At 36.9% G+C, this 25,632-nt stretch overlaps 1 protein-coding gene across 3 annotated transcripts in view; it reads left to right on the forward strand.

The window, feature by feature from the left end:
* The window catches only part of slc9a1a (solute carrier family 9 member A1a), a 28,324-nt gene extending 7,762 nt beyond the window's left edge, over window positions 1-20,562 (forward strand). For 2 of the 3 annotated variants that reach the window (XM_015027713.1, XM_015027711.1), the window contains 12 exons: window positions 6,523-7,001; window positions 7,802-8,052; window positions 9,799-10,016; window positions 10,201-10,394; window positions 11,992-12,081; window positions 13,521-13,591; window positions 14,211-14,387; window positions 14,854-14,986; window positions 15,089-15,190; window positions 15,753-15,831; window positions 17,839-17,895; window positions 19,082-20,562. In XM_015027713.1, coding sequence (XP_014883199.1) covers window positions 6,523-7,001; window positions 7,802-8,052; window positions 9,799-10,016; window positions 10,201-10,394; window positions 11,992-12,081; window positions 13,521-13,591; window positions 14,211-14,387; window positions 14,854-14,986; window positions 15,089-15,190; window positions 15,753-15,831; window positions 17,839-17,895; window positions 19,082-19,359 — 2,129 coding nt within the window. In that variant the 3' untranslated portion in view covers window positions 19,360-20,562. The remainder of the gene's footprint in view (window positions 1-6,522; window positions 7,002-7,801; window positions 8,053-9,798; window positions 10,017-10,200; window positions 10,395-11,991; window positions 12,082-13,520; window positions 13,592-14,210; window positions 14,388-14,853; window positions 14,987-15,088; window positions 15,191-15,752; window positions 15,832-17,838; window positions 17,896-19,081) is intronic. The other variant, XM_015027714.1, reaches the window with a different exon arrangement.
* The last annotated feature ends 5,070 nt before the right edge of the window (window positions 20,563-25,632 follow it).

A 25,632-nucleotide genomic window follows, 5' to 3' on the forward strand; every position in this document is an offset into this window, starting at 1 on the left:
ATGAATCGTCCAGAGTTATTCACGTGGCAGCGTTGCATCCGTTACCATATAACAGAAGCCATCTTGTGAGAAATCGTCAGTAGAAGATGGCACTGCTATGTTCATATATCTCACCATGGGTTTTGTTGAGCCATCCCCGCACCAGGCCTTAATAAATAATTCAAACCAATGGCAGTCCTGCATTCTGGTTGTGCAGAATAGACAACAGTAAACAATGAAATGATGGCTGCTTTTCTGTACTACACCACTGTGGTCATGAACAAGACCTCCATCACTCCGAGGTAAACGTGTTTCATGACCTTTATGCGAAATCCAGTCTGTTACACAGTGGTGTTTGAGAGCTGGTCAGCTAATTAAATGTCACTGTTTTTATAACCATAATTAAACAAATGTCCCATCAGTCACACTCTTCAACAAAAAGTGTTTTTAAATGTGCTTTTTTTTTTCTCTCTTTCTCTCTTTTGTGCTTGCTCATTGAAACTAATGCAGTTGCCAACGGTGCCCAGCTAGTCACCTGGCAACAGGACAATGTTCCTGGCTTTGGAAATGATGATGTGTGGCAAGTATCAGGCTATGTCGACACTCTGTACACTTACAGAAATGAAAGGACTGCCACCCTTAGCTGGTTTTATATTATCTGGCTCCATAAAGGCTCTCATGAAGGAATAAAGCACAGGACACAGACAGTAGTGTTGCTGTTAAGCAGCCATAACAAATGACCTGAAGTTGGTATTTGTCAATGCAAAATAAAAATAAAAAATGTAATTTTACAATGTATAAGAACATTAAGAGCCTTTACAAAATGACTTGAACTTTTTCCTCATTTGGTCATATACTACAAATTTTATGTTCTTTTGTTTTATATGACATTCCAACACAAATTACTGCATACTTGTTTTATGAAAACATCTGAAAAATGCATTGTGCATTTGCATGTGTTATTATTTTAAACCCTACCATTGCAGCTCTGGCTGTATGTGTTCTGCTTGAAGGTGAACCTTTGACCGAAGCTCAATCTTTAATTCAGCTCCATCCATCCATTCAGCTCAACAGTAGCTTTTTTTCTGCCACTTTTCCATTAACTTGTGGGGTTCACAGCTGTAAGTTTGCCTGTTGACAGATTTTTTCCTCCTGAGTTGTGCATTGTTTCTACCCCTCCATTACCATACCATTGACTTCCGCTTTGATTAATATAAAGAATAGCTGTATTTGTCCTGAGATTAAATTACAATTACTCTATTTAGTATTTTGGTTACTTTAGAAAACATCTGTTTGCAGTGGGCAGTTTTCCAAGTGAGGTACCAGTGAGGGTGATTAATTTCCAAGTGAGGGTGCTTAATAAAACTGTGCACCACACTCTTTAGATTTATACTTGTCACACATTTTAAAACCTGCTTGTCTCTTTCATTTTACTTTAGTATTATGCAATACTTTATGTTGGTTTGTCACATACCCAAAAACCAATTTAAAGCTTGGGGTTGTACCTTGTGAAAAGTTTAGGGGACGAAAATACGTTCACAAGAAATTGCACATACCTCTTAACCACACTGACATTGCTAGTATTACTGTTATTCTCGCCTGTTCACTATCTAATCTTCTCTAAACTGAAAGAGCCATGAGAGTCATAATTTAAGTCCTTCAGAAGGAATTTTTAAAACAGTATGAAATGTCATCACTTAGCCAGGGTTGGATGTTTCCACATATTCAACAAGCCTTGCAGGATGTCTTGAGAGTCCTTACACGTAGAAGGCTCAGTAATCATCCTGAAATGTCTTTTTTGACTCTTCCTGATTGAATTGTACGCACAGCCTTGTCCCTTTTAGTCACTCTTGAAATATAAAATAATTTAGAGTTTCCCTCTTTGATCCGGTATTGAACACAACTCTCCTTGAGGCATGAGCAGCAATACATTATACCAGCTAGCCGTGACTATTGCTTTCCTTGAGGACTGTGTACTTTAGCATTTTAACAGTTTCTTTTTTCTAGCAGAATACAGTTGGATATTTTAGCAATATGTTTCTGATATTTTCTTTCCACAGGAGTCAAGGTACGGTAATATTCCTATGCATTTGTGACCTCTATTCCTGCCTCTGCAGAGATACTGATATTCACATGGTGGGCTTACCAGTCACAATGTAGCTCTTGTTTTATTGCCATATTCCATACTAGTCCATTGTGGGCTATTTATGGATTAGGGTTCAAAGACACTCACTGGCTTTACACAAGGGGTCATAGGACTGTGTCTACTCTAAAAATACCACTGTGTTGTTTCCCACGCCACCATTGAGATTCTGATATGTGTCTCTTTGTCAGCTGAGCTCGACTCCATTGAAATGCATATTCTTGACTTGGAATCTGTGATTCCGTTGACTTTTTTGATTGGTGTGGCTTGACCAGGTTTCACTCTACACGTTAAAGTGATATGCTAAGTCAAGTGTGTCAAAGTGTTTTGAATTTGTTAAACTGAGGGCCTGAATTGCTCACTCCGGGCACTACTTTAAAGTGTGTGCATAGTTGTGCATTTAAAAGAGTTTCCATGCAGATCATACTGGCTGCAAATTATTGAGGAAATAATTGAGGCCATTGCTTAATAAATATTGAAAAGTTGTGGCTCTCTTAGAATTAAAGTAGAACCCTAACAAAAATATTTGCTCTCTTTTTTTTATTTGGGCCTTTTAAGTCTTGTACATACTTGCTCTGTGTCTGCTTGGAAAGAGCACTGAAAATGTCTCCTTGAGGTCTGACTTTCAGATGTTAAGCTTTTTTTTTTCCCTAGCAGACTGTTTTTCTTTTGGTTCTGGTATGCCTTATTGCTTTTTTTTTTTTTTTTTGCTTAAAGGGGCAGCATATATGCTTTTAAATGTACTTAGAAATTGGGAACAAACTGAAATTGTCAGATGGTTTCATAAAACAAAACACATTCGCAAGATTTCTGAGGCATGATTGTCGTCATTGTTTCTGTTTGTCTGAGAACTAATTAGAGCTTTCTGGGCTTTTCACTGTGTGATCCCATGTCCCCAAACTGACCTAATATACAGCATCTCTCACACCAATGCCTCTGTCACAGTTGGGCATGACTTACTAATTACATAGCAGACTGTATGGTAGCCGACATGTAGTGACCATGAAGGTGCTAATTTGCCTTTTAGTCCTCAGTGATAAGTTTAATGCTTCTCTCTACATAGATAGTCTCAGAATAAAAAACATAGAAATTACATCTAGCTCACTAAACATATGTAGACTGACAGATACTACAGGATAGCAATGTCACCCTTCCTGTTTATAGACTTTCTATAGTTTCCTGAGGTGTATTTTTTTTAAAAATGAAGATTTAAGATGCAGAAAAGTGCTTTGTTGTAGACATCTTAAGAGAAATGAAGCATATTAGACCATAAAAATATAATGCCTACTTCTCCAGCAGTGCTGTCATCAAACTGTCCAAGCATTTAATACTTCCACAGATGTCTTGTATATCTGAGGAATTTCTGTTGGAGATTTCTGACATCGTGTCAAGACACATCCATCCACCAATCCATCCATTCATTTTCTCCACCCACTTAATCCTGTTTAGGTTCACTTGAGTCAGAGGGTGTCTGTTGTCAATCTGAAGCAGTTTGAAGGTCTGAGTACTGCATGGGCAGGTGCACAGCAGAGGTACACAAGACAGAATCACTGAAACACACAGTCAGATTATAGCAGTCTAACAAAATTCTAGTTGTCGTTTTAGTACTGCTGAGGTGCAATATTTCACCCAATTTTTTTTTCGTTACCAGGCCTTTGCAGAGCTCAGGAAAATCAACTATTTGATTCCCTGTGTTGGTGCAGGGGTGCATCTAAAAGTTGCAGGACGGTAGATGTTGAGAACTAGACTTGGGCATCCTGTCCTATAGTACTAAACTGAATATGCCGCCTGTTGTTTTGTATTGATTTAATTTATTTTAAGTAGTAAGGGAGAAAATATAATTGAATTGGATATTTAAACCATGTGCCTTCCCTATAGAAGCTCTATATAAATCTGTATATCTAATGGCTTTGGCATTATTAATTACAAGGTAGGTACTTTTTATATCAATGCTTCGGGCTGTAAAACTGTATCTATGTTTACATGTGCAAAATTATTTGATCAGATCAAAATGTATTTGTATCAAATAATCCAAATATATTGTTTAAATGGGCCCAATATTAATTAATCCGATCATGAAGTGCATTTATATTAACTAGAATTTATTCAGAATGGAAGCCGTCACATGTGCAGAGTTGTAAAAAATTTCCCTTAAAAAAACACAGAAGTATTTTTTTCTTCAGTCTGTTCTGAACATAAAAACAAATGCAGTAGTGTGTTCGTTTTGTGCATTCTGAGTGGCCAGAATGGACGCACGTCAGGTTCTAATAACAGTTGAGATCTAACTCCACTGCCTAATTAAACTACAGACTAAGCAGCGCATGCTTTTGGGCTTCCTGCTTTATAGGTTGAGAGGACGGGAAGAAATAAACAAAGTTCTGTGCCGCCTCCAACTGCTGCCTTTCCCTTCACAAATATGTGCAGCCAATATCAGTTTGCCACTAATCAGAATAACACAATCAGAAAAAGTGTTAGCATGCATGCCGTTCGGATTATCGACTGGCATTTACCCTCTCATTCGGATTACAATTTCACTCCGGTTGAGCTGAATCCCATCAGAATATTCCAACTGGGGGCGTTTACATGACACATTTTTATTCTGATATACCATTTATTCCAATTACTTATGTCCATGTAAACATGCCTGGTGTGTACCTCACAAAGTTCTGTGACCAAAACATTTTGTAATAAATTTAGTGGTTTATTGACTGGGAGACTCTCCTACACATCTTTTTTCAGTTATTAATGTAATTCAGCAGATTTATTTCCAGACCAAATATCTTTCAAGTGCTGACATTATGCATAAAAAGACATAAAGCAAAAGAGCTTTTGTGAGTATTGGATAATGTGAACTAATGTTTTTGCTGTAAACAAAATAAGAAACTAGTGAGTTTTGTGCAGACATACCTTGTGAAGGCGAGTTTAATCAAAGCCTATTTTTCATAACTTTTTAATTCCTGGTTGTAATTCAGGTTCCTTTTTTTTTTTTCTAAATGCTAGATACATGTGGTATTTTGTTGTGCAATCAGTTTGTCTCTGATGAAAGTGTTGTCACTTGTGAGCTTGTTCATCTTTCCGTGGAGACATTTGTTACAGTGACATTTGTTTTGTGTCAAGCATTCAGCTTGACACATACCTGTGTGGCAGCAGTGTACAGTAAATATAGCCGGCCGACTCGCTGGACCTCACTTGTCACCTTTTTATATGTTGCTGGTCAGACAGACCAGACTAACACACACTTTTGGTGTGTGGGGCTTCATGTGAAACCAACTCTGTCTGGATCACCATTGTTAAAATGTAAAGGATAAACTTCCAATGGGAAAAAACTTTTTCTCACTTAGGAGATCAGACTTTCTGCTTGTGGTGGCTTGAGCTGCCTGGAGACTTCAGACATGCTTGTGCTGTGAACCAAGCCTTCTCTGCCCGAGGCAAAAAAAAGAGATTTCAATTAGCAGGAACTTGCATAAGTGTATTATGTCATAATTAAAAAAGGCAAGCAGATTTTAGGATTGTTTTTCTTTTTATTTCTCTCAGATTTTTTTCTAATGAGTGCTCAGCTAATATATTTCAAATGCAGCTGGACATGTCTGTCAGTTTTATGATTCTCTCGTGTGGTCTGTTAGTTTTTAGTTGACATCCTTTCGACCTTCAAGATTGCATAAGTCATCGTGATCTTTTCAGCACATTTATATTTCACTGTTTACAACTTTACGTGCAGAGAATTTGTTCTGTCAGGTAAATGGTGACACTAAACAGAGAGCAAGCTCTGGCATGTTTCTCTTCTCGTTGCATGTCCATGAAACATTTTCATCGCAGAACATTAGCATTTTCTAATATACGTTTTACAGTCTGCAGCTAAATCTAACGAAGCCAAAATGTATGTATTATTCCATATTTTATTTTACAGCTTATTTTTGTTGTAAGATTTATTTAAACAAAGTAACAGAAATAAATGAAAGGCTTCCAGGTCATTTTGAAGATAAAAATTTGGGTTTTTGTCAACTATTCAGAGATGCTAATTTAGGTTATGTGAAATGACCAGTTCTTGTCCAGCTCTTACAAGCGTTGTAAGCATTTTAATTTTTATTACAATATTTATTTGCTGTGGCCTTTCTAGCCACACCTGACATATTGTGGAGTCAGGTGTGGCTATGAAACACTTTTCTTACATTGTTGTCTCAGTTTTTTCAGTTAAGAGATGAACACAGTTATGTTTACCATTAGAGTCTGATATAACAAATGCTTTTTTTTTATAGTCTCTACTGCTAGAAATGAACACTGAGCTACTGCTTTTAACAAAGTTTTGTATGCCAATGTGATAGTTTTTTGAAACACTTTATGTCAGAAATGACCACAAACGGATTTGAAATAATTATTTGCTCTTTTCCTTTCTACGTCAGGTTTCCATCTGATTCCTCGTCTATCAAATGTCGTGCCAGAGAGCTGCCTGCTAATATCTGTCGGCCTGCTAGTCGGAGGAATCCTCAAGCTAGCTCGAGATGAGGTCCCACCAGTCCTAAGCGACCGAATTTTTTTCCTCTGCCTCCTGCCCCCCATCATCCTGGATGCTGGGTACTTCTTGCCTATCCGACCATTTGTGGAAAACATTGGCACAATCCTGATGTTTGCTGTTGTGGGAACTTTATGGAACGCCTTTTTTGTCGGAGGTCTCATCTATGCGGTTTGTCAGATCGCACAAGACAAGTACAGTGAAATCGATCTAAGCAACATTGGGATTCTGCCTTGTCTGCTGTTTGGCTCGATCATCTCTGCTGTGGATCCTGTTGCTGTGCTCGCTGTCTTTGAAGAGATTCACATAAACGAGCTGTTGCACATCTTGGTGTTCGGCGAATCGCTGCTGAACGATGCTGTAACTGTGGTAAGTGGTCATAGTTAGAGTAAAGATTTTTGTTAGATGCACATCAACAAATGAACATACAAAGCATTAAAATTTTCAGTTAAGGGTGAAAGCAGAAAACCCTGCACAATTAATCTTGACAACGGGGATAATAGTTTATTCACTGACAATGGTTTGTCTAACTTTTGACAACTGAAAACACTGGAACAAAATCAATTCATATCCTCAGTAACTTAACATACTTGAATAATAGCTATTAAAAGCACACATTTATAACACAGACGGGTATTTTTAACACCAACTTGTACAATAAATACCTTTCCTATGAATTGTGCTCAATGGCATCCAGTTTTATCCCTCCTGTACATTACTTTCATTCCATCATCACTATTGTCTCCAGGTATCCAATTTATCTCTGATTTGGCAGCACAGTCTCGCGTAGAGAAAGAGTGTTATATCTTGTCTGTTGCTGCAAGAGCTTTTACATTGTGAAATGCTAAGCTAGTAGCTTGTGGATAGCTTTTATAGGATACTAAAGTATATTTTTATGAACTCGATACAAACTATGACTACATGAGACTTATTATGTGGCTGATTCTATGTTGCTCTATGTTGTAATATACTTTTTGTGAATTTCTGTTCAAATTTATGCACTTTGATAGTACAATTAATAATATAATTTATGTTTTATGTGTGTTTGTTGTGGTTTCTCATGCCTGTTCTTTGGATTTTTGTTTTCTCAGCTGTTTTTTTTTTTTTTCTGTTTGTTTTTATCCTTTTCCTCTATTTACTCCCAACGCCATTGTCCTTTGCCCTTCTAGGTACTCTACCATCTTTTTGAGGAGTTTATGGAATCTGGTTCGGTGTCGGCTGTGGACGCCATCCTGGGACTCGTCTCATTCCTCATTGTTGCGTTGGGCGGCGTCCTGGTTGGAGCCTTCTATGGGATCCTGGCTGCCTTCACGTCTCGTTTCACCTCCCACACTCGGGTCATCGAGCCTCTCTTTGTGTTCCTCTACAGCTACATGGCCTACCTGTCGGCAGAGGTGTTCCACCTTTCAGGCATCATGTCGTAAGTTGTGGATGAGGGACGTGCCAAAGTACAATCTTTCTCTCTTTGTTTTTTTAACCCTCCCGCAGGGTTAATGCAACTTCGTAAAACGCACCTACGTCGGTACTGCTTTGAACCTCTCCCATGTTTCCTGTGTGTGTGTGCGTGTGTGTGTGTCAGAAAAGTTTTTTTTTTAATTTAATTATGCATTTCTGTGTGTCTTTATTTGAACCTTCAATCTTGGTAATCTTAGCTTTCAGTATTTTTATACATTTCTCTTAAAAGAGCTTTAAAGAGAAACTTCTACTTGATCTGTTCGGTGAAGAATTATTGGTTTTTACCCAGATACGTTAAATTTAATTTCTATTACTGAATTATTTTTTTATCTGTGTAACTTGTTGAGCTACCTGGGAGCATAAATCTAGTTTGTTAGTCTTCTAAAGAAATGAAATGAAAATAAGATCCATGGTCACATTATTGGGGTTTTCCCCAGAAAACTTGCTAAGCCTGGTGGTCAGGTCAGTGAGATGGTCCACCGTGGTTTTGTATTAAAAGATGTTAAGTTGACAGGAAATGTACTGGAAGACATTGCTGACAATACTTACACCTACAAGTATAGAACCTGAAAAACAACAAATAAAAAAAAAATACAGTTAAAATAAATATCAATTATTTGCACTTCTGTTAAATCCAAATTAAGTCATCAGTTAATGGATCTAAAAACATAATGTATAATATTGATCACATTTAGAATCCACTCAAATCATAAAACGAACTAAGAGAATATCAATGCAGTTAAATTTGATTTAATGGTTTCAGCATAGATAAATTAAAAGTTTTTAAATTGTTTATCATTTAAATTTAAGACTATGGTGCACCACTAATTTAAAAATGGCAAACTAACAAGACACAAAGATGCACCGTGAAGGGTCTCGGGTTTTTTTCAAGGATTTCTAATAATTCTTAGCACAGTGATGAAATGTCCTGATCTATGGGCAGCCTTTCAACTGCAGTAGTATTTCAGTCATACTTTGCCTTCTTATAAGGCTATTTATTTTACCCAATATTTAAATAGTTTTTTTTTTTCTGTTTATCTACTTCTGCATAGATCATGGCTGGTTTTATGAACACATCCTCATTTTCCGAGGTGGCATTTAATCACCTCCTGCGGTACGCAGTGATTTGTTATCTTTTTTAAGATGGTGACAGAAGTTGTTGAGATACTACGTCATCCTTTCACTCAAAAAGAATAATATATTTCTAGCTTCAAGGACAACAAATTCATTTTTTTCTTTTTTCTGCTCAGAGCAGTCTTATGCTAACTGCAATGATATCGTTTTACTCTTTTTTTAAAAAGAGAAATAAATCAACTTCCTTTTTTCATTTCTCTAAAACTTTGAAAGTCAAATCAATATTCCCAGTAGGAAGGAATGGCAGTAAATCTTGAACAGCTGCAGCAGCTTGTGGCATATTTATGCAGCCGTTGCTTTTGGCCTTCAGATTTTTGATAAGTCATTGCGTTGCGTGAATGTGGGCAGAAGCAGAAGTGGCTACCAAATGAGGATGAGTACATCTATGTCAAAGTAATCTGTCTTGTGAAATTCAAGCTTAGTAATTGCAGCACTGTTCCAGACAGCAGTCTCTTCTTTTAAATAAAACGTTTAATGTCTGAGTCAGAAAACATTTAGCAATATACATGCATCCACTCATTTTTTTTATTACTTTTGCTGACACAAGATTTCCACTTTTTTTTTCCTCTTTCTCCAGGTTAATAGCATGTGGAGCAGTGATGCGACCCTACGTAGAAGCTAATATATCGCACAAGTCCCACACCACTATCAAGTACTTCCTCAAAATGTGGAGCAGCGTCAGTGAGACGTTGATCTTCATCTTTCTGGGTGTGGCCACAGTGGAAGGAGAACACCACTGGAACTGGGTCTTCCTCACATCGACTGTCGTCCTGTGTCTGGTTGCACGAGTCATAGGTCAGCTCCAAATCTCTGTTTTTTTTGTTGTTGTTTTTTCTCAAAAAGAAACGTCAACAGTGAGGATTTCCTTGCAGATTTTTCCAACATGAAAGGAGGCTTTTTGATGTGCATTAGGTGTATAAAGTCAGCTAAATGATGGTACATTATTTTGGCTCCTCTTCTTTTTTCATCTTTATTTCAGGCGTGGTGGGTCTTACGTATATAATTAACAAGTTCCGGATCGTCAAGCTGACCACCAAAGATCAGTTCATTATAGCCTATGGTGGACTGCGAGGTGCCATTGCTTTTTCCCTGGGCTTCATTCTGCACTCGGAACACAAGAAGATCTTCCTGACTGCCATCATCACTGTTATTTTCTTCACCGTCTTTGTTCAGGTGAATATACCGAAGCGATTTTTCTATAAGCCCACATTAACTTTAAAGAAGCTGCTCAAACTGCATTTTTCTTTCAGCTTTTTAATTATTTCTCGTGTTGCCAGATAATCACTTTCTTGCATCACCTGTATCAGTGATCAGCAAACATTTTGGTTTGCAAAAGAACTTTTGGCACAGCACATTTGCATTTATTCATCTACTTTGAATTTTTCCCCTGCACCAGTGGCCTCATGTCCTCACTACTTGAAGCTCACAGCTAAATGTGTATTTGCTGACATTTTATTTATGCTGTGACATTTACTGATGAGGATGTGAGAGTTTGGGACGTTATTTGAATTAGCTGAAATGTTTTTTTGTTTTGTTTTTTTTATTACATTTTAAATCTTTGCCCTTGCTGATCAGCTTATCTATTCAGTGTTTGTTTTTTGTTTTGTTTGTTTGTTTGTTTTTTTAATAAACCATTTTGCTTGCTTATTGAGTCTGAATCACTTTTCTGTCTTACTGGTCATTCCTCTGATTTTTGTAATCATTATAAAATGACAGGTTTTGATGTAGACTCTCATTATGAAAAAGCTGCAATGTGCTGTCATCCTCTTCATGCTGTCGGAATAAGGCAGACATTTGGCTTAATCTCTTTAAGTCAGAGAAGCAAACAGTCAAGCATATAGTTGCAGACAGGAACAAAGATACACAAACAGACCCGTCTTTCCCTCCATATTAATGAGATTTAGGATTGGCATGGCTTCTGTTTGTGCTCTGGAAGTTGCCCAACATCAGGATACTTCTTTACGTGCTCGTTAATTCTTTCTATGAATAGTCACTGTTTCTATTAGGACCAGAGATGATGTTATGCTGTTTGTGAGTGAGAAAAATAAGTCAGTGTTGCACAACTCTTAAGTTATTATTTAACTACAATTGACAGATTTACCTGTCAATAACAGTCTTTTAATTGTCAAAAGAAGCAGCATCATATAATGGGGTTGGTTTCACCACCCTGAGTTGTTTGCGTTCTGATTGCAAGTCAGGAAGCCAGTGGGATTTGCTAATTGTTCAGGTGCTATTGGCAACACAAGACAATAACAATGTAATTATCTCTAATTTGCATTTAAACAATAAAGGTACTTGTTCACAAATCTTTACATTTGCTATCAGAAGTCCTTTTATGCAGCTTGTACATATGAGCAGTAGCTGCATTGATGCTGAACCCAGGGTTGCTCTGAGACCTCACTTTCCAGTCTTCCACATCATCGAGTGTTTTTTTTTTTTTGCTTTTAAGTGAAGGCTGCTCACTGATGAAAAAGATCCCACTTTTATTGTACAACCCATGTAAAATCAATAGGTTATATTCACCATCCAATTTCTCTGTGCATTTCTACTGTAGTTATCTGTACCCTGATTAATGAATTGGACGACATCAAAGTGGCATTAAAATAATTTGTTCTACATTACATTAATGCCAAAACAGATAATAAAAATACTGGAGAGATAACATTATCACAATTCAAAAGCACTGATGATAACAGTCTATTTCTGTCGTTGCAAAAGATTAGGAGGGATTTCACATCAATAATGGTTTGTTCTTCTCACCTCCTTCAAGGGTATGACCATTAAACCCCTGGTGGAGCTGTTGGCAGTGAAGAAGAAACATGAGGCGAAGCGCTCCATTAATGAGGAGATCCATACCCGGGTACGGCCTATGAAGAGCCAGCTCTTCTCTGTTTTTTTTTTTCCATTGGAATGACTAGAGCATGTTCCGTTTCCACTTTCAAGTACACATTCAGATGCATCCATATATGGAACAAACTGACACATTCATCAGCTCTTTCAGGAAGCTCTGATGTAATTTACTCAGTCAAATGTTGAGCCTTGCCTCCACCCAGTGGCTGTGTAGCGGTACTCCATGTCTGTTCATTGAAAACCATTTCAGAATTTTTTTTTAACAATTACTGATTTTCTTGTCTCATTCTGTTCCATTATTAGTATCTCTGTGCTTAGCGCTTTGTTTAAGCATTTTGTTTACGTCTTCAGTACTGAATGTTTTTGAGGTTGCAACATAACTACACAAGTCTGGACACCCACAGCACACTCGCATGCACATACACACACTCTCTAGGGGCTCAGTGATGAGTCACCACTGCTCGAGGCAAGAGGGGCAGACGGTTCTAATGGCTCCTTCAGTGTAAACCAGAAGAGATTAGAGGGAGGCGAGAGTTGCACAAACCCCACAGTGTGGAAAAAGATCTAAACAGACTGCCATCCAGACTTCTAACTAGTCTTTATCTACTCTTATTTTTACAGTAAATGATGTGAGCTACTAGTGCATGTCTTCTCAAGCATGATGCATATTTTTCAGAAATGTTTATCATGGCGGTATGATGTATTTTGCAGTGGTACGTTGAACTTAATATCCAGTCTGATTCTTCAACCACACTTTTGAGGAAATATTCCAAAAGTAGAGTAATTGTTCTAAACAAAGCCAGTTTGATGCTAGAATTATAAAAGTGCATTGATCTCTTAGTTGTGTAGTGGCAACACTTTTACAGATGACTCTTCACCGCCACAGCATGGTCCAGTCTGTATATTTATAATTTTCCTCAGCCAAAGTAGAAGTATATAGAGTGGTTCTACTTAATGACTTGTTACTATAGCAACACCAGCTGTCAAACTGTCATGTCCGGGCTTAGTCAGAGCACCGGGCCAATCTATGGGTCGGCTACAGTCTAAACAACAAATCAGTTCTTACATTTCTCTGGTTGTGTAAGCAGGAATTCCACTCCTGTTAATAAAGCTGCTCCAATCAATCACCTGGCAGCAACTGCTGCTGTTCACTTCCTCTCATAGATTTTATTTTAAAGACCGCTGACTGCGGATGTTAAACTTGATGTGCCCAGATATTTGTATTGTTAGTGAAGGCAACAGTGCTAATCCAAGAACTACAAGAAGCAGCTAAATAAAATATGAATAGTTACTTATAACACCTTCTCTCAAAGAAATGGCAAAATACAAATGTTTCCACATTATACTTTAAGTTTGCTTAGAATCTTTTGCAACCCATACAAATCATCCCTATTAATGAAGGGGAGGTAGTCTGATCACTTTTCTTTCTTTGTTCACATCTGTTTTCAGTTCCTTGACCACCTGCTGACTGGGATTGAGGATATCTGTGGACACTATGGACATCACCACTGGAAAAACAAGTATGTACTTTAACTGGAGCAAAGACTGTACCTGGAATATATATTGCTATTATAGTTACTATGTAGTTTAAAAAACCTGAGAGTGATGTGACCCTTTTTGTTTATACATTTCCCTCCAAATTATTTTCAAAAGGAAAAGCCTGAAAGTTCTGTTGCTTTCCACTGACTGCTCCTATTGTCAGGAATTGCATAGATGAGTTATTAGGGCCAACAAGATGGGCGCTGCTTTGGTTTGTTGCGATGAAGAAAGAGCTGTGACAAAAAAAAAGCTCTCTATTTGCTGGTCTGTTTACATTCCAACCCTCTGCTGTCATGAGATACGGATCACGACTGGAAAAACATGATCTTGGTACAATTTTGCTTGACATTTAAAGTAAACCATTTCCACTGGATTTTAGAAATGACCCAAAAAGTGATACGGAATGTGGAAATGTACATTTTGGAAAAGTTTGTACAGGTACTTCACTAAAAGTGAACGTGAGGTAACATAAAAAAACTATGGATCTAAAATTTTGGTTGGATTTTAGTATTTTCATCCTAAAGAAAGATAACTCTTTGACAAGAATGACCTTTTTTCCGTTTTGTTGTTGTTTATTCGTCACTGCAATTCTCCTCTCAGGCTGAACCGCTTTAACAAGAAATATGTGAAGAAGATACTGATCGCAGGTGATCGTTCCAAAGAACCACAGCTCATTGCCTTCTACCACAAACTGGAGATGAAGAATGCTATTCAGATGGTGGAGAGCGGAGGGGGATCTAAGCTCAACTCTACCTTCCCTTCCACTGTTTCCATGCAGTGAGTACTACAGACTGTGGTTACTTAAATTAGCTCTGAAATGTTTGATCAATTCTTCAGCTAAGGTTTAGGGCTGCAACTCACGATTATTTTGGAAATCAGTTATTCTATCGATTATTCTAATTAGGAATGGATTGATCAGATAAAGAAATTGCCACATTCTGCTAATTTTTCATTTTACTTCCTAAGCCTTTTTATATTAGAAATAAGAAAACAAACATTTTATTTGTAAAAACAAATACCTTAAATAATGTGAAACACTCAGCCTATTCGTTTTAGATCCATTGACTTAACATAAATTTTTTGCATCCTTAATATGAGTGAACATTTGGCAGATTTCTTCTTGTTCTGCACTGATCATCTCTGTTCAGTTAGTTACAAACGTGACGAACAAACGCAAACATGATGACCAGCTATTTTTGCACCAGACAAGAAAACAACATCTCTGATTGTTCTTTGCCGTTAGGAACATTCAGCCCAAGATCCACTCTCCTCCTTCTGCTCGACCTTCAGAAAGAGCTCTTCCACAGCTGACCAAAGGTCGAGAGGAAGAGATCAGACAAATCCTCAGGACCAACCTTCAGAAGACCCGACAGAGGGTAGCTGTCATGATTACTTGTTTACGCAAAAATGCGACTATATAACTAGTTTCAAACGTACCAGTCACTGCATATGAACTTTTTATGCTTTTTGTTTCTCAGTTGCAGTCCTACAACAGGCATACTCTGGTGGTTGATCCTGATGAGGAGGGATTTGATGACTTAATCTTAAAAAAGAGGAGGATGATGGAGCTGGACTGGAAGGTATGTAAAACTTCATCTCATAAATCATCTAATGCTATCTGTCAATGAGCTTAAAGAAAATTACTGAAAATATACAGACTCTGTGTGAGAGCAGCTATGAGGAGTTAAACTGATGCAGCCAAAAAAAAGCATGATTTATGATTTAATTAGAGTCAATTCTGAATTTACCAAATTGATTTTTTTTCTGACTCAAAGAGGTGCTAATTTATTCTCTCAGATGAGCAGTCATACATTTTCTTCCGTTTCGTCAGCTTGTAATTGCAAAAGGAAATTGACTCCTTTTTAGGATAAATTAAAAGTGCTAGAAGTCACTGAGGACTGTGGAGGATTTCTGCAGGCTCCCATAAAGCAAAACATCAAATTCAATTCTGTTTAATAAAGATACTGATTGAGTCAATGGTGAGGCACTGAACACTGTGAGTTGGGATTAAGTTTCCTGGAAACTGAGTGAGCCAGAATGTTATTTTCTCATTGCTGTTCTATGTAAGCTTTGTGCAATACTGACACAGCTGTTTATGTCTTAAATATTCTTGTAAAATGGAGTTATTTTCTGTCTTTGCAGTTAAAACAAATGACCAACTACCTGACCGTCCCTCGTTCCCAGGGCTCCCCAACTATGAGCAGAGCCAGGATGGCTTCAGGTAAATAGATGCATCAACTAAACACAGAAGCGTAATGGATTTAACCTCTTAGTGTCTGATCTCACTTAAAACCCAAGACAAACTTTTCCCCTGTAATAGAACCCGGACGGATCAGATAGATTTTATGTGTGTATTTTTCAGTAATTGAAAATCAATACAAGTGCATCTCAATAAATGGAAATATCAGAAGATTAAATTATTTCAGTAAGTGAAAATAAAATAAAGTTTAAGGTCACTGTCAAAGGAGCTTGCTAATCAGAATGCTGTATCCAAACATATTAATAGAATGGACATAGTGGAGGAAAAAGGTGCAGTACAAATTCTTCATGAGCAAGGATAATAAGACAGCCTTCCACTGTATTTTCTAAAGTCTACAGTCAATGACTCCATCTACCTGAAAACTTGTTAGCATTTTATGCTTCCGCCTAGGCTGACAGGCTTGATGAAGAACCTGATCCCATGTCCCAGTAGGACATGGCACCTTCCCACACTGGTAGAGTAGAAGAATGGAAACAGATTGTCACAAAGAAATGTGAATAAGAGTTTGTACAATAAGGACAGATTCACTAATGCAGAATTTACTGGCAAGCCATCATGCATGAATGGCCAGCAAAATGACCTGTCCTAAACCTCGTAGAGAATCTATGGAGTGTTTACAAGAGGAAGGTAAGAGATGGCAGAACCAACAATGCAGATGACCAGAAGGACACTATTAATGCAACAAAGGCCACGTTGTATTAATACAATAAGTCATGCAAAATAAGTCCTCAACCAAATGTTGAGTCTACAAACTATTGTATTGATTTTTATGTAATGTTGTAGTTTAACTTTTAATTTTCTGCAAACCAAAATCAGCAAAATTAACCAAAAATAACACTAAAAATATTACACTCTGCATATAAAATACACTCTACAAAACAGGGATGTCTAACCCCACTCCCCTTGAGACAGGGTACTCCAACTTTTAGATGCATCCCTGCTCCAACTCATCCAACTTGACTCTTCAGCACCACATCATTTTCTGAAGAGGACTGGTAATGAGCTAATTATGTGATTTGAGTTTGTAGAAACAGGAATGTGTCTAAAAGTTGCTGGACAGTAGCTCTGAATGACTGGTTGGGAGACTCTTGCAATATAGTCATTTTTACTTGTTGAACTGAAGTACCACAGAAATACATTTAGATGATATTCTAATTCATTGAGATGCATATTAATACAGTGGTGTGGAGTTGTTTCCCTTCCTTCCTGATTTGCCTTTTCTGGGTTTTGCATGCTTTTCATGCTTTAGTGTTTCCGAACATCAAACTAATTAGAATACTAGTCAAAGGCAACACAGCTAAACATAAAATGCTGTTTTTTTTTAATGAAGGTGTTTATTATTAAGGAAGGAAAAATCCTAACCTACCTGGCCCTATGTGAAAAAGTGATTGCCTTCTGTCCAGTCCCTTGTTAAAATATAACTTGGCTATAGATTATCACACCTGATTTCCCTCTCTCTAGCCACATCCAGGCCTGATAACTACCACACCTGTTCTCAATCAAAACACCACCTAAATAGGACCTTTCTGACAAAGTGAAGTACGCCAATAGAGCCTCAAAAGCTTGACATCATGAAAGAAATACATGAAATAAACTAGGAAAGAGTTCACAAAATACCCCACACCAACATTCAAAGAACCTCAGTGCCAATCCATGTAATGATGTGTTCATTCTGTACAAAAATTCATCTTAAGAGGTCTTAATTGAGTTGGTAAAACCTGCAGAAACCCTGAAAGCTGTATTTTATGTTTACTTGTGTCTGGCTAATATTTAAATGTGTTTGATGCTCTCAAACACAGAAGTGTGACAAACTTAAAAATGGAACACCAGGAAGGGGCCAAATACTTTCTCACACCGCTGTATGTGCTACAAACTGTGCTAATGTCCCTCCCCTCCCCCGACTCCTCTGATGGAAACATGTTTGCATTTGCGAGCCGGCATTTAAACCAGAGTTTGGTTTCATTTTAGGCAGAAATACTGATTTCATACCTGCTCAGCAGAAAAAAGGAAACAAACAGTCATCAGGTATGTAGAGTAAAGCGTAGTCCTCTGAAGGACAGATGTGCCAACAGCAACTCTAATCTGCATGCTTTTATTTCTTCATTATTAATTAAGATATGTAGGTAGGCTCTAATTAGCAGCATGTTGTGTATGAGGAGCTTCAGCAGTGTCTCTATAAGCTTAAACACAGTAGAATAGTACCAGCATGTGTTTATTTTGCATTGATAGCTGCTGTGCTCAGCATTTGCTGAACTGCAAAAGTGTCTAATTAGACGAGTGACATTATGACCTCTACATGTAGTTCATATTTTTCTCCCTTTGCATATTACCGCTAAAACCAGATGTTAACGTAACACTGTATGAAAAGACACCCAGGCTTTTCTGGTCTAACTTCACATAACCTGTTTTAGTTAAGCAAAGGTTGCCAACAATATTTTTATTTGATAAATACCTTAATAGTGAGAGAGATTTTTGTGTTGTTTTTTTTTTATTATTATTATTTTAATAGCATTCTTTAAATTGAAAGATAAAGTTGACATGCCTTTCCTAGGCATTTGGTAGAATTGCCTTTGAAATTGTAACTATTACTTGAATCAGAATTTTAGCCCATTTTTCATGTCAGAAGTGATGTAGACTGCCCAACTTGCAGACCTTTACAGCTCCCACAATTTGTATTTGTAGCTGAGATAAGGGCTTTTTATGTGGGTCACTACAGAACATTGCTTCATTTGCTTCAATATTTCCACATAACGCTCTTTCCTTGTGATGATGTCTTTCTTGTGAAGTGCACTAGTTCCTCCCACAGCTTTCTGCCTCCTGTTCTTACATTTGGAAGTCTGATAATTTATCCGCCATATGCAGCTGTGGTCGTTAGGCAAAATCCTCTTGTGAACCGACTGATTTTTCTTTTTGATATATTTCTGAGGTCACACAGCGTTGCCTTACAGTGCATTCAAAGGTGTAAAAATTATCTGGCATTTATCAAATTGAAATAACTTGGTAATTATCAAAGCTCTAATGTCGGAAAAGTTTAGTCTAATTTAACGTCGGAGTGAGAAAAACGTGACTGCCCTTTTTATACACTGTATGTAAACATCTGGTCTCAACTGACTAAGCTCATGCATGCCGACTGAATAATAAAACTGTACGTAATCGGTTTCAAAACCCTAATATTGTTGATAGCCTAGTAATGTTATTGTTTTGCCTGCAGATTCACAGGCTTACGTAAAGCCAGGTGCAGAAAACGTGCCCACCATCAAGATTGATCTGGCGTCTCCACAGTCTCCAGACTCCGTCAGGCTGTTGGATGAGGTCGTACAGGACCAAGGCCTGACGATGAGCCTTCCTTCAAGTTCAAGCAGAGCTTACAAAACAAGTGGGAAAGATGACGGCAGAGATCAGCAGAAGCTGTTAAGGTGCCTGAGCGACCCGGGGCCCGATGTGGATGACGATGAGGATTACGATGACGATGAGCCCGTACCAACTTAAGATGCAGATCTCTTAGAGAAGAGCTGCTGCTCTGGTTGGAATTTTCTCAAAATAACAACAACAAACAAAACTGCAAATGCTGTAAGAACTAGTAATAAATAGCAAGAGAACAAGCCTGAGAGGGAAAAAGAGCCATTACCTTATTATTGTCATTGCTCTTTATTTTGTTGACAGCAGTTGAAATTTGCTGCTGCAACTAAAATCTGGGAAAAGACGGATTTCATGACTGACGATCTGAGACGTTCAGGAAAGAACTATGCATTACCAAAGCTTTGGACTGTTTTAGTGTCAGACAATGTTATTTTTATCTTATGTCATTAATGTTAAGTTCAGTGAGACATTCAGGGCCTCTTGCCCTGAACATAATCAGTAAAAATAAATGTCAATTTTTCACTTTCCCTGTCAAGCTCTGCACTTCAGATTTTACTTTTCACCATCAATCTGTCTGCTGGATTCAAACACATAGATGTAGCTGTTTGAGACGTTTGGCCTTCTTTCACTAGAATATTGTTTTCTTTGCCTTATTTAAAATGACATATCTTTTTTTATTTTAGTTTTACCATTAGCTGTTTGAAATCATATTACAATGTGCCGATTTGAAGCTGGATGTGTTTACTCTCCAGGACACTGAGTTAAAGAACGTTACATCTGTAAAGACTGCAGCCTTTTTCCTACGACTGCGGCGTTAATTATATGGAACCCTCTGTATCGCAGGAGGTTGGTGAGTTTTGATCCTTAGGAACTGAGTTCATCTGAAAGTTGGAGAAGATTTTGGTACCATTCTGAGCTAACATGGTACATCGTACTTAAAATAACTTTTATTTACAAATATTTACCTCAGTTATAAGAACCCTTTTCAGATCTGGTTAAAAGTTGTTAAAGCAATTTTTCCCCTCATACTTTAATAGCCAAGTGCCCAGTAGCAACCATTTTCTAATATCACATATTTCGAATGTTTTTTTTTCTTTCTTTTTTTTCAGTTTGTACAGCCATCTATTCATGTTTTACAACCTTCTGAATCACTGATTGTCTGCATGTCATTGGAAAAAATGTAAGTCTATGCAGGATAGATGTTTAAAATACAGTGATTAATGATAACATCATCTTTCTATACCCTTTAAAAGTGGTTTAGCTTCTCTATTCATGCAAAAATATTGCTAAAGGTGAAGTTAAAAATCAAACTTGGGCATTATAGAAAACAGTGAACGATAAAATAAATTCACCTGAACTTTTTGCACAGTCTATCTACTAACTTATCAGCTAATCCTGTTTGATAAAACTCAAATCATGTTCACGTAACTATCAACATCATCGTTGTTTACAGAAACAGAAATGTCACATTTCCACATCATTTTACAATATTTAATAAGGTTTTCCAACTTACATTTTTATATAACATCCGTTTGTTGGAGCACATAAATGTGCTCTGTAAACTTGCAAAACCTAAATATCAAACAACTGAATTCATTTTGTTTTTATAGTCCTTGTGCTAATTATAAAACGTATTTGCTGGTTTATGCTATATTAGTAGTATAAAGTAGTATAAATTATTAGTAGTATAAAGATGGAAAGAAATACAAATTATTAATAAAAATGTATACATTTTTACTTGACAAAAATATAAAAATCTTAATTGTCGTAGCCTCACAATGTTTTCACCTTCATGTTTTTTTTATAGTTTATGAAGGATATGTAATATGGCACTAAAGCTAAGACTAAATTCATTTAAAAGTAATTTTAAAATATATATTTTTTCCTACTTCATGAGACATCAACTGGTATAAGAAAGATTTGGGGGGGTGGGGGGGGTTCCACAAGAATTTCACCCAACATAGGAGAAGAACTTTACGTTATTGACCAAAGTTTGCATTTAAACTGGAGAAAGATATCCTGTGATAGTTGAGTAGGACCATAGTTTATCTCTGTTTGCTCTTTTTTTCTGGTTGAAATAGTACATTTGATGTCACCCTGAACGTTTGTCATTGAGTTCTGCGGATGAAGGGTGCTGAGTAGCTTGACTTTAACAATGATTTTGAGTCACAGATTTCTGCTATCAGTCATCTGTGAAGAAATGCCAGAGTAATATAGTTTGTTTTCGTGTCCTACATCATTTACGCTCTGATGCTTGCATAAAAACAACCACAAGCCCCTAGAAATGTGGATCATCAACAGACTTTAAATGTAAAAGAGGAAAATGGCATTGTTCTGCCCTGCATGTTTACAATGTTCCTTCACAAAAATGGATAGTGTCAGATTAATTCATTTAATAGCTGGTAGGGATTTTTTTTTTTTCTCAAAGTTTTGTTTCAGATTGTAATCATTGTGGGGGAGGGAGAATACGAAGCTATGGCTGCAGAACACAAAGTTGTAAACCCAGTCAGTTGAAGCAGCCATTCTTTGTTCTTTTGACACAAATACAACCAAGGTGGAAGTCTGCCTCTTAATCTGACCCACACATGAATGTCTGCTGAGAGTTTTAGCAGACGCTAGAGGATAGCAAAATTCACATCACACAGGCTTCGTGAATCAGTTTGTTTATTTTTTGAGGTGATAATTGAGTCTTTCCTGGTTTGTAATCCAAAAACCCTCAGTTTGCTAAGAGAAAATCTGAAGACTCTTGTTTGTATAACTAATGTGCTCCTCAGCTTTACTCCAGCTTTCTGTGGATATTATAGCACTATAAATTGGTGGGAACTTTGTACAGTGCTGCACTAGGCAAATTTGCAGTGATGCTGTACTATGATCTTGATATATTTTGTTATGAAATTATTCCTGTGCAGACTTAACTAATTTAGGTAATTACCATAAAAATGGGAGAGTGACAATTATCTGAAAATATACGGAAACAACGGCAACGAACCCTGTATGGTTTAAAACAAATTAACATGCTTTACTCTTGTTCCTGAGGGGGCTTTTCAGGCAGAACTGAATTTATTGCTGTTTTTAAATGTAACAAGCTCCTGAACTTTACAGCTTCTCAAAATCTGTTTATTCATCGTTGAACCTTCCTGCTGAGTTTTTTTTGGTTGTTGTTCATGTTTAGCAGTCTTGCAAGACATATTGCACATCTATATATGGAATATATTGCATATGCTTTTCAGTATGTTCAGCTGTTTGAATTAAAAGTAGATGATCTATGAATGTGGTTATGTTGCTATATGGGAGGGAACTAGAACTTGTATGTTTAGATTCCATTTATAAAATGAAATGTTCATGATTCAGTTCAATGCTTCCAAAGACTTTTGTTTTAAACAAAAAAGAAAGGAGCACTATTTTCATACTTTTCTGTTTCATACCAAATGCATATTTTAGGCAAACATTCTCAGATATTTTACAGAGTAATGTTTGGTGCAAAAATCCTTTATTCTGAAGCCATAAAGCCTGTATTAGAGTATATTTGACCGTGTTCATGAGCAGTATAACTTCTTGCTTTGGTTAAGCTAAAGGTAAACAATCTGTGTCTGCTTATCTCTGATATGATCTATTCCTGTTGTTGATGTAAACACTGGATGTTCTTCTACTGTGGCGAATTGTTTCAACTTGTTGCATTCGTCATCCCTGCCTGAATGACAAAGCAACACCAGCATTCACCCGAGCTTCTCTGTTCTTGTTTACGCGTCTGCCTTCACGCTCATCATGTTTTACATGTTCAAGTGCTTCATTAGAGAACAGTTGTTATTCACCATATGATGTCATCGTTTTCTGCTTTTATAAATATGTGTGCAATGCATTAGTTTTCATGTACAGGAAGCTTCACCTTTACTGTGACTTTGTCATCGTATGTTTACTTGAACGGTGAACTTTGACCTTTGTTTTAAAATAGAAAGTCCTGAAAAAACGAAAAAACAAAAGATCAACTCAGCTCAGTGTTTGAGTTTTTTTGCTGAATCACAATTTTCCTAAAAATGAACTGCTTTCTTGGGTAAAGTGAGTACAATCAGACCCACAGCCTAAGCAATACATGTCTTTAAATCAAGGTCACCCTCTGCATGTGACCTTTTGTGGAGATTTGTCCACTCATTATTTTACTTTTGTATCCCATGCTGTGGAAAACAAATTTTTTCTTGCTTTTTTGTCAAAAAAAAAATGTTTAAGATCATCAAGCAACTTTTATATCACTCAAAGCTAACTTGAGGTAGTACAAAATGCAGTTTTGAAATAATAGTTCAATTATTGAAGGGGAAAATCTGTCTAATCCAACTAGGGGGGAAAAAAAAAAAAAAAAAGAAGAAAACTTGGCGATTAGTCTTTCACATCACTGTGGAGGAATTTTAGCCCAATCCGCTGCCTCCACGTTGAAAGGGATTTCAACCAGGAAGCTTTCAAGATCACGTCACAACATCTCAATCAGATTTAAGTCCGGACATGGACTAAACCACTTCCAGCAAAAGGAAAAAAAAAAATTAAAAATTGAGCCATTGTTAAGCAGACATTCTAGTTTGCTTTAGATCATTGTTCCAGCAGCGCTTGAGCTGAAAGTCTGAAGTTCATGGCCAGACAACCAGCAAAGCAGCCAAGATCATCACCATCATGTTTGATGATGTTCTTTTTGTGAAATGCTGTTAGTTTTATGCCAGGTGTAATGTGGTCCGCACCTTCCAAAAAAATTCACTTTTGTCCTGCTTGTCCCCAAAATATTACAAAAATCGTTGCGACCACATAGCTTTATTTATTTATTTTGTAATTATGAGACAGACTTGCTGGTTTTCTTGCTTTTTCATCCATGGTTTCATATCGGATGCTATTTTTGTCCAGCATGTTTCTTAATGTTGAATCATCAGCTCTGACTGATGGGTAAATGCGTCCTGGGTAATAATTCTGGGAAGCCAGTCTCTCCATTTGTTGATCATGTCTCTCTCTGGGGTTTACTGGAGTCACAAAGGCTTTAAAAGGCTTTTGCAACCCTTTCCAGCTTAGATCCTAAAAAAAAAAAAAATGTCGTTAATCACAAATAATTTCTGACTTAGCAAGAGAGCAATTATGTCTTCACAAAGGGCCTCATTGGTTTGGATAGCTTTTACTCATTAAGTGATATTAACTTTGGAAAACTATATTTTGCGTTTGATTACTTTTTTTTCTAATTTGAGGATTGGTCCGATGATCTGAAACATTTATGTGTGACCAAAGCATTTCATAACCACGAGCCGAATGCATTCAGACAACAACTTTTTGATTCACATTGCAGATTATTACTGCAGTTATAACAGATGGGACTCACTGTGTAATCCACACTTGTATGTTGTCATCTTAACAATTTCTGTACTGTCATTACTTCACCATCCAGGGATCATATTTCTTCCGTGTTTACTTGGACTTTCTACATTTCTCCAGATCTGACTCCGTGCTATTTTACACAATGCAGAGCACTTTACTAACCCTTGATCTAGAAACACTGATGTTGGGGAAAGCAATAAAAGGCTTTAATTTAGTTGGTAAACATTGTGCTTCAGGCGACACGTCAGTGGCAAAGGAATGTACTTTATGATGGGCCTTAATGCAGGATGTGCTGACTTTAAAGTAGCTGGGATGTAAAATCTTAACAATTATGTTATAACTTGATGTCAGCGTGGGTTGGAGTTACATTTTAGTCACATTTTCTTTCTCTTCATGCCTTACATTTTTATTACCTGCTGTTTAATTGAAATATTGTATTCAATAGATATTTTTGTTACACATCTACATGAATAGGAATATGTTGTACATAAAGAAACAATATTATTGGAAATTCAATATTTGATGTGTAAATCAGAGTCCGACTACTTAATGTGTGCACTTTCTTGTGATCATCTCATCTATTCATTGTAATGACCACTAAGACTAACCACCGCCATGTAAAGTATGTCATATATTATACATTAAAGTTTAACTTTATAACAAAGTTGGAATATTTGTGATGACTCAAACGTGTCCTGTGTTTTATTTATAAAGCAGGAGCTTTTAAAGTGGGTAACATTACAGAGAATAATCATTTACTGTTCTTAAATTGATAACTTCAGGTTTTTGTTAAATGGGGTTGTGTGGATTAATTATGCATAATCCGAAATGCTGTGGAGAAGAAATGAAACCCTAACTTGAATATTGGGGGTGAAAATTACAACTACCTTCAAAAAACTGAAAGCTCTCAAAATGGTCTGACCTGCATCCTTATCTGATTTATATTAACTCAATTGTAATTTGTCAAATGTGGAATTTGTAACTATTTTTTTTTATTCTTTCATGTCTTTCTTTGGATGTCTAAATTGCATTTTTTTTTAAATAACAAAGTACTCCTAA

This window comes from Poecilia latipinna, unplaced genomic scaffold (genome assembly GCF_001443285.1).
Source record: "Poecilia latipinna isolate Pla-1442-1.1 unplaced genomic scaffold, P_latipinna-1.0 Scaffold105, whole genome shotgun sequence".
Lineage (NCBI taxonomy): Eukaryota > Metazoa > Chordata > Actinopteri > Cyprinodontiformes > Poeciliidae > Poecilia > Poecilia latipinna.